The sequence below is a fragment of the Silene latifolia genome, chromosome 11 (assembly GCF_048544455.1).
Source record: "Silene latifolia isolate original U9 population chromosome 11, ASM4854445v1, whole genome shotgun sequence".
NCBI lineage: Eukaryota > Viridiplantae > Streptophyta > Magnoliopsida > Caryophyllales > Caryophyllaceae > Silene > Silene latifolia.
Window position 1 is genome coordinate 26,969,843 of NC_133536.1, and position 10,333 is coordinate 26,980,175.

At 39.9% G+C, this 10,333-nt stretch overlaps 1 protein-coding gene and 1 long non-coding RNA gene across 2 annotated transcripts; one reads left to right on the forward strand and one right to left on the reverse strand.

The window, feature by feature from the left end:
* Positions 1–3,467: 3,467 nt before the first annotated feature.
* On the reverse strand, positions 3,468–4,445 carry LOC141611447 (uncharacterized). Its single transcript, XR_012528620.1, has 3 exons — positions 4,354–4,445; positions 3,669–3,707; positions 3,468–3,576 (listed from the first exon to the last, which is right to left on the reverse strand). It is a non-coding gene; the product is annotated as an uncharacterized LOC141611447 (long non-coding RNA).
* A 4,760-nt stretch (positions 4,446–9,205) lies between these two features.
* Positions 9,206–10,000, forward strand: LOC141613152 (uncharacterized). The gene has a single exon (XM_074431889.1). It carries the CDS (start codon positions 9,206–9,208, stop codon positions 9,998–10,000), a length of 795 nt encoding a protein of 264 aa, XP_074287990.1.
* The last annotated feature ends 333 nt before the right edge of the window (positions 10,001–10,333 follow it).

Below are 10,333 nucleotides of genomic sequence, written 5' to 3' on the forward strand. Positions count from 1 at the left end.
GATGCATCTGTCTCAACCACAAATTCCTTTGAAAAATCAGGTAATGCTAATAAAGGAGCTTGTGTCATGGCTGCCTTCAAGTTTTCAAATGCCACAGTAGCTTCCTCACCCCACTTAAAAGCATCTTTTTTCAATAAACTGGTAAGAGGCTTACTCACTATTCCATACCATCTAACAAACTTCCTATAATAGCCTGTTAAGCCTAAAAATCCCCTTAGTTCCTTAATATTTTTAGGCATAGGCCACTCCACCATTGCCTGAACTTTAGCTGGATCAGTACTAACCCCCTTGTCAGAAATAATATGCCCAAGATATTCTATTTGTGGACTCCCAAATGAACACTTAGACATTTTGGCAAATAAGGTGTGTTGTCTCAAGATCCCAAAGGTGAGCCTGAGATGCTGTTCATGTTGGATAGAATTCTTGCTATAAACGAGAATATCATCAAAAAAAACTAGAATAAATTTCCTCAGATAAGGTTTGAATATGGAATTCATCAAGTTTTGAAATGTAGATGGAGCATTGGTTAAACCAAAGGGCATTACCAGAAACTCATAGTGACCTTCATGAGTTCTAAAGGCAGTCTTGGAAATGTCACCTGGATGCATCCTAATCTGCCAATAGCCTGATCTGAGATCAATTTTAGAAAAGATAGCAGCCCCATGTAGTTCATCAAGCATTTCCTCAATAACAGGAATAAGAAATTTATCCTTAACTGTTCCCTTGTTTAGCTCCCTATAATCCACACAAAGTCTCCAAGTACCATCTTTCTTCTTAACCATCACAATTGGTGAAGAAAATGGGCTTTGACTCGGCCTTACCACTCCTGCCTCCAACATTTCTTGTACAATTTTTTCAATTGCATCTTTCTGAATTACAGGATATCTGTAAGGTTGAACATTGACTGGTGTCATTCCTTCTTTCAGATGAATTCTGTGGTCATGTGACCTGTGTGGTGGCAAGGCTGTTGATTCCTCAAAGATATCTCCAAACTCTTGAATCAGTGATTGGATACGAGGATCACTAGTGGATGCTTCCATGTTATTGCATTCCAACATAGGATAAGCCTTTACAGCAAACAATTGAGCTTCTGATGTATGTTGTTTTGATAGGGTGTTCTGCATTTGTTTGCCAGACACCCAATGCAAGGTACCACCCTTACAACCTCTCAACACATGCCTTCTACCCTGTACTGTAAACTCCATTTTTAGATTTTTGAAGTCCCAGAGAACGGGCCCCAAAGATTCAAGCCACTGGATTCCCAACACCATTTCACACCCTCCAAGTGGAACTAACTTGACATCAGTGGTGAACTCATGCCCTTGCAGCTGCCATTTAAAACCTTGACACATGGATTTTGAGATAATAGTCTCCCCATTTGCCACTGTCACCATAAATGGGCAGGTACTCTTAACTGGACACCCAAATTTCTGAGCAGTTGAAATGTCTAGAAAATTGTGAGTACTGCCAGAGTCAATAAGAATATGAATTGGGTTTCCTCTAATTTTACCAGTCACTCTCATAGTTTGATAATTGGCATTCCCATGTATAGCATTAAGGGAGATTAATGGTGGAATCTCCTCCTCCTGCCACTGTTGCCCGTGCATTAGTTGGTCTGAAGTATCCCCTGAACTACTCCCAAACTCAGAGTTATCTTCCCCTTCTTCTTCCAGGGTGAACACTTGGATGCTATACAATTGTGCCTTACACTTATGGTTAGGAGTCCAAGCCTCATTACATGTGAAACACAAGTTTTTAGCTCGCCTATCCTGCACTTCTTTCTCACTCAATTCGGCTGACTTAATTTTCTGATATGCATTTTTCCTGACATTGCTAGACTGTGGTGTATATGGAGAGTTCCTTTGATTAAAGGTCTGTGATTGTGGTGCTTGAAGCATTGATTTTTGTTGAAAAGGAACAAAAGGTTTAGAGATGGGTTTCTCAAGGATTGGTTTAGAAAATTGATTTTTCTTGTGAATTGAAGCTAGGGTACTTTCTTGTAATCTGGCTAGAGAATATGTTTCTGCTAAGGATTGAGGTTTGAACATTCTTACAGTACTTTGAATGTCAGCATCAAGACCCTTTGAGAAAGCAACTAATTGCCTGCTTTTCTGTGAGATCTGTTCTATTAAGAATACTATCAAACTTATCCTGATAAACTTCCACAGATCCTTTCTGTCTTAAAGTCATGATTTCAGCAGTAGGATCATCATAAGGTGATGTCCCAAACCTAAGCATCATAGCAGCCCTATAATCTGACCATGATGGCCAATCACCAATAGCTCTAGTTTTCATTAATGACTGATGCCACAACAAGGCTTTACCCTCTAAGTGAATTGACACCATTTTGACTCTAACATTTTGAGAAGTTGCATCCACTTCAAAGAACTGCTCTACTTTGTACAACCAACCCTGAATATCGTCCCCCCAAAATTTAGGAAATTCAATCTTAGAAAAACGCCCAAAATTAGAATTAGGGTTAGGGTTTACTTGAGTACCTCCATTAAGAAATCCCCTGCCATTGTGATGCTGGGAATTGGCTGCCAATTGATTCAATTGCCGCAACATTTCCTCCATGCGAGCATTAGATTGCTCTAACCCCTGCCCTTGCACCTTCAATGCAGTTTGCCAATCCACCCGATCCTGTTGTTGTTTCTGGGTAATTACCCCCAAAGTTGCTTGAATGCTGACCATATCTTCTTGAACTTGCTTCAATTTACCCTCCAATGATTGAAAGGAATCTTCAAGTTGATTTTCAGAACTACGCATAACCCTGTTGTTCACCATTGTTGAACTGTTGAAGCTTGTGCCCAGAAAGGAAGTTTGATACCACTTGCAATGAACTCTAAAAATGGATATGAATTCCAGGAATAATCGAGGAAAACTGAGACAATAATAGGATTCTTATGAAGAGAAAAGAATCGAATGTTTCGTCTTATTGATTTTGGTAATTGAAAGATTACAGAGGAATGTTTAGAGAGAGAAATAAGAGAGATTACAGCAAAAATGAATGAATGATTCTAACAACTACCACAACTTATTTAAGGACAGTTCTAACAACTTTTCCCGCCAAAACTCTCTAACGAATTCATTAGAATTACATTTCACCGGCGACCAATCATTATGACTCCTATTTCTTATTACTTCTAATTTCCTCTCATTACAATATCAAGGCTCTTTTGTTACCTTCAAAGCAAAAACCCAAAAGAATAACAATATTAACATGGTTAGTTCTACTTATGCTAGCTACCTCGTTGAGGAAATCTTCACCGTCTCCTTTTGATTTTTTTAGGACCTTCACCGCTACAAGGCGGCCACTGCTTAATTTGCCTTTGTAAACAGTAGCATAGCCACCCTCACCAAGTTTCTCTTTGAAATCATTGGTGATTTTCTTTAAATTCTTGTATGTGTGCCTTGTTAAAGCAAAGGAACCATAAATTTGTAAGAATGCATCAACATTGCGGCATGTTTTTGCTTCTGAGCTCCAGAAAGTAGCAAACTTGTGACTTGATCTGTTATTTCGGAGATACCAGGCAATAATGAGAATAAAAATCCCTATCCCTACTGCTAAAGAGGCTTCAAAAGACGGGTTCACATCGATATTGTCAGATAAATTTTAACATTAAGAACTACAAGAGGAATGTATCACGACAACAACACTAGATTACCTGATACCACAATTATGAGTCGCCTTAATTTGTTTATTGCTGTGGAGTTAAGGATGAGAAATTAAAGCATATTAGCAAGTGAAATACAAAACCGTGAAATCTAAAGATTGACGTTTTTTATAAGAACGTTGTGCTCTATGCATGTTAATGACTGCTGAATGACCAAATTACATGTACGAGGATTGAAGAGTTGTAGAGCTGGAAAAATTGATCTTTATCCAACTCATTCAAAATCCAAAATTCCTTGATACAATGCAATTTTTGCTAGACCAGACAGTGACCCGTTTCAAAGTTATCCAGTTTTAAACCAACCAATTCAGAAAAGACCCATTCCAACATGACCCTAAAAATACCCGAAAGGACTATTTTGAAAGTATACTAAGGATATCCACATAAAAAAATAACAAAACTTGAACAGATAAACATAATACGACCCAACTCGAACCAAATCATCCGACCTATAACCACCCAAGTGACCGAACCCAAATTGACTCTAAACAACTCGATATTACACATCCAAGAATGAAGATAGACTTAACCTCGAAATGAACTAACTTGATCCAAATTATATTTAATATACACCCAAAATGACTCGATTTAAACTAACCTTAACCAACCTGAATGCCTCTTTTGCTAGGTTTAGTGAGCAAGTAATTTAGAAAAAGTAGATACTAAATTTACTTACCTGGCTTGCAGAGGCACAAAAAATCGGAAGACGGAGATGAGTCACATATACAACCGGAGTTATGACACTTGTCACAGTCTAAGGAATTCTCAACATTCGCCATAAAAGGCCTAATACTCCGTAGAAAGGCTTCTGGAGGCGTAAATTTGTTGCAAGATGCATTTTGGGATAGGCATGATTGCATGAAGTGTAGTACTGATCTTGACATTCGAAAGAACTTTCACAGCATAATATCGAGCCATCACTACGATTTGGAAATATCCCTTCGCTGCAATTCTGATTGAAGTCAATCTTCTCAATACTTTTGTTCAACTGAAGCATCTCACCTAAATCTCTTCCGTAATCTCGTGGGTTATTATATTCCAGTTTGCCATGGAGTTCAGGAGTTACGTTATAACCTGTGAAAGCGAAGCTGAAAACATCATAAGCTACCAAGTCGTTCGGGCCAATTTTCAGATAAGGGTGAAGACCGTTTGGGTCATTGTCAATACACCAAAGCTGCAACACCGGGTCGCCACAGTATCGAGGCTTACCATCTTCCCTAAACGGGTACCCGATATTTTCTAGGTTCCCACGTACATATGATACAGAAAAGGATGTCATATTCCAGTCATCAACACCTTTAGATGAAGGCAATCCAACAAAGACGATAACTATGGTGAGAGAGAGGGTGTGCCAGGATGATATTAAGGATATCATTTGCCAATATCTGATATGAAAACTCACATATGAAAGGGTATCCTCTTGCTGTGAAAATTTCAGATGCACCTTCAGCGCTATTAATAATGAGAGATCCCGTCTCAAAAGCTAGTTCAAAGGGTAGTAGAGCCGTATTTCTATATAGATCTTAGTCTCCTATATGAACGATGTGGGACACTTGCAATGGACCGTATCAGTTTGCGTGAATAATTCAGCATTCATTCAATTATTATGTGATGTGATTTATGTCTAGCCAAATATATACAATCCTAGCTATCAGCTACAATTAGGTGCACCAAATTTCTTCATTTAGGTCTGCAAAGCAATTTCACGCTTCTATCGCATTTCTTTCAATACTTAAACACGCTACTTAATGCTTTCGCCATCTTACAACAAAAATAGAAGGAAGTAAGCGATGCTTTTACCATGGTAAAATATACTAGTGGTTAGGGGTTCGATTCCTAACTCTTACGAATGAAAAAAACAAATTTTGGAGGAGTCTACCATTAAGTTGCCTTCGGTATTTCGGAAGAGATTACCCAATTATTGGTAAGAGATACTCCTGGTTAACACAAAAAAAAAAATATACTAGTTGTAGCCTTTTAGATGTGGGCATAACTTAGATCAATATTATTACCAAAAAAAGAAATAACTTAGATCAATACTATGCTGAACACAAATTATTAATGACAAGCCGTCTAAAGCTTAAAACATGTCAAATAAATAAATTGGAAAAACCGGAATACTTAAGTAACAGCAAAAAGTTTGTTCCATCTATCTAAATAGTACAATTTAATTTGTTTTAAACTTAAAACGAATATGCATATCTTACGAGACCAATTGTATTCTAGGTTGTGTCGGCATTTAAACTGAGAGATCAGATTTCACACTTGCACTAAACTCAGTGTTAATAGGTATTCAATGACGAAGACGGATTCGAATCCATGGCCTATTGTTAGGATAACTCCGTATTAATCACTAAATTAAGACATCTTCAATATTCAAATGACTATAAAACTACGAAAACGGACACTATTATTAAAATTCGAAGTATGCAGTAAAAAAAACATACCAGACCAAAATTTGATTTTAGAGGGTGAAAAAGAGGATCATGGCCGCTTTCGTAATAAACAATCCTGCCGAGAATAAGAGTTAACTCAATTGGTAAGCTATAAAGTTTGGGGTTCGATTCTCAACTGCACATAAACAATCATGTCCATATCATGGTATGGAGATTTGTGGAACGTTTCGAGTGACGAGCCAAAGTACTTCTTGGGCCAAACATCCCTGGCCCTTTCATTATGGCCTCATTTCAAGGAGTAGACGGCTCACTTGGGGTTCGTGATGGGCCAGGTTGAAAACTTGGAAGTCGAAAGAGATCTTTATTGGGTCAGTTTTTTGACAACTTAACTAAGGTCAAATTTTCTACAAATAATACTAGACCCGAAAAACTAACCGGATCCGAATAGTTCGGCATGTATTAGAAAATAGAACTAGCATATAACCCGTAACTTGAACTGAGCCAAACATATCCCTATTTGATTCGAATTTTTGCAATCTTAAATGACTTGACACGTATGAAACTCGAATTGACCCAAACATACCTAAACATGCTTTTAAGACCATTCTTTATACTCCATCTGTCCTCCTACTCATTAGTTATCAATTGAATTCGGTACAAAGATCAAGGAAGTGTGAGATAAAACATTTTAATAATAATACGTATATACTAAATCCCGCACGTTTGTTTGCTAAATCCTACACATTTTACCCTAAATTTCCATATTTGCCCTTTGGTACAAAAAACAGAATTCAAAAGACTACTAAAAAATAAAAAAGACTTCTCTCTCTTAACCTAATCAATCCCTTCATCGTTCAACTATTATGGATCGTTTTTATCAATAATTTTTATTAACACCGTCTTTTAGTCGATGTATTTGTTATTAAAAATCACGGTTTTTCTAACAATTAGGGTTTGGATTAATTGGTTGTTGAAGGGTGGTTGTGGAGACGTCGGGTCGAAGTATGGTGGTCGGAGAAGTCGGCGTCGGGTGAAGGGTGGTCAAGAGGCGGTGGTTGTAGGTTATAACGTCGGTTGTAAATTACAGAACGGGATGGGTATGATTGATAAGGGTGTGATAGATGGGTTGCTATGTGAAAGTGCAGTGCTTAAAGGAGTGACCCCTGAAGCGGAGGATGTGGCTAACGCGGCGTTGTATTTGGCAAGTGATGAGGCGAAGTTTGTGAATGGGCTTAACTTAATGGTTGATGGTGGGTATAGTGTTAGTAACCCTTCTTTCTCCATGGCAGTACACAAGCTCTTTGCTTTGGGGAGGGGGTTGTCGAACTGTTTAGCTATTTGTTTATGACTCTTGTCTTCAACTAGTTTTAGCTATATTATACTCTAGTTTTGCAACACACTCTTATCTTCAACAAGTGAAAACCATCTGATTACATTTCATCAATTACATTAACCAAAATCAATGTTTAATAAAACAAACACAAGAACATAAAATTACAAACAGCTTGATTACAAACAAGACTTGTTCCTCGGACGTATATCCCCGTCGCTTGGCTTCACCAAAGAACGATCTGTTGCAGCGTTCTAAAGACTGCAGCCTGGGTTGGATATCTAGCTTACCAAAAATCGATTCAGCGAGATTCAGCATTGTAACGACTTGTTCCTCGGATTCATACCTCAAATTTCCTACAAAATCAACCAAATAATGCTCCAATTACACTCAAACCCACTTCACACACATAAAGTTCTCAACCAGAGATAAATGCTCCATATTAGACAGCATTTGGAAGAGTTTAAGCTGGGTTAGAAGAGAGTCCTCACAACACGTATGCCGCAGAGGAGCTTCAACAGAGATGTGAGAGCATTCATATTTGTATAACAGTATTGAGTAGATAAATTGTCGTTGTACTGAAAATACTGCAAATTAGGGGTATCAATATGCGTAAGGTCACTGTTATTCTCTTCATCGTCTTTCCAAATAATTAGTACCAGTTTCCTAAGAAAACGAGAAGAAATGTCCATGAGATCTAATTGATGGTCGGCTGCGGGGAGGGGCTGTCGAATCGGGATGGTCGGCTGCGGGGAAAGTGCTGTCGGCGCGAGGACAGGCATGTGAAGGGATGGTCGTCGGGTGGATGTGGGTGTGGTGGGGTGGGGTGGTCGGCGGCGAAGGGAAGGGCGGTGAGAGAGGATGCCGGTAGAAAAATATTTGGGGTTTTTTAATTTCTCTTGTTTCTCCTTTGATGGGGAGAGAAATGAGAGGGGTAGTCTTGGAATATGGTGAAATTAAGTGCGGGATTGAATAAAATGATGTGCGGGATTTAGCACGTCCAATAATAATATTGGAGCACAAATCTTCTATACATGGACACTGACAAAATAAATTTTATTATAAATAGAAACGATAACTATTAACTTATACACTTAAAAATGAAAAATGATAATTATTGTCTGTTGACTAGAATATAAGAACACAAATTCTCATTTGTGATGGCGATATCCATCACAAATTTGTGACAGGTACCGTTTCCTCTCACAAAATGACCATGGAGAGGTGAGTGGGAAGCACATGGGGGGTGCCCCATCTTGTCCTCTCTCCCCTTTTTGTGAGAGGTCACAAGCTTGTGACGGGATTAACCCATCACAAGCAAGACTAGCTGATATAAGAATCAGTTAGTCTTGCTGAATAAGGGTCGGAGCAAGTGACGGGTAATGTCACTCACAAAACGGATAGGTGGGACAAGGTGGGGGCACCTCCATGTGCTTCCCTCTCTCCTCTATTTGGGTCATTTGTGAGAGGAAATGGTATCCGTTAATACGAGTCCAGCCCATCCACACACAACGGTCAGCCCAAGTCTACCTCCCAACGGCTCCCTTCCTCTATTTAGGGGAATTATCTTCCTTCCTCTCATAAGGATATTCACTAGCCATTAGTGAATATTTAGCTACCGTAAATATCGTACATATGATGTATATATATAGTTTCTTATATTATTCTTGTACACACAATTCATACGATTGATTATATGAATAACATACAAGTTTATCATGGTATCAGCTAGGTTATTTATTTCATAAACAAAACACGTTCCTTTCCTCTGCCGTCTCCCCTGTTCCTTTCGAAATCTCAGAATGACGAACCCCGAAAACACCACCATTGTCGACTCCTCTAAATCCCAAAACTATTCATTCGTTCATGTCGAAAACCCGAATAACAATATCACTCCGATCATCTTTAATGGCCAAAATTACGACGAATGGTTCCGTGCTTTTCTTCTTGCTTTGCTTGCAAAAGGGAAGAGCGAGTATCTCGATGGAACCGTAACGAAACCTGCTGTCACGGCTGCTAATTACTCGGCATGGCGCTCAACTAATGCACTGGTAACAGCATGGATCCTCAATTCCCTCGACTCATCAATCAGGAGAACGATCTCCCTCCGTCCCGAGGCAAAGCAGGTATGGACCGATATCAAAAACCGCTTTTGTCAAAACAACGATGCTAGTATTTACCGTTTGCAGGCTGATCTTCTTGCGTGCCGTCAAGGAACCACCGAGTCCCTCATGGCTTATTATGGTCGTATGACTGCGATTTGGGACGACATCCTTGACACTGACCCTCTCCCGTCATGCTCCTGTAACCCGTGCTCTTGTGACTGGGTTCAAATCATGGCGGCTCGACGTGACAAAAAACGTGTCCGTGATTTTCTCATGGGCCTCGATGATCGGTTCGATAACGCTCGTTCTAATATACTCGGTACCAATCCTCTCCCTGCTCTTGAATTTGTTTACAATAGGCTTCTTCAGGAAGAGGGGGTTCGTTCCCTTCACCCTATGAAAACAGAGACCCGACTAGAAACTATGGCGTTTGCCACACGGGTTACTCACGGCCATAAGAATTCGGGGGGGGGGGAGGGGGGGACACCGTGACACTCGTACTGACCGTCCCAATCCCTCCGACAATCGACCCTTTTGTATTGCTTGTCAAAGATTTGGCCACTTCTTTAAAGTTTGCTATCGGGTTACCGGAAATATTCCCAAATGGTGGGGTGACCGACCCCGAGACCGTGTCTATCTCCCTCGCAATGCGACCGACATGAGTTAGGCCGTATTTGTTTCCGACGAGGCAGGCCGTGCTCGATGGGCAGCACGCAAGTCCTCCATGAACTCGTCCTCTGCTCGTTCCCAAAACACGGATGCTGCCCCTGTTTTGCCGCGTGCTCACATGGCCAGCAACCACACCCAACCTCCTGGTATGTCCCT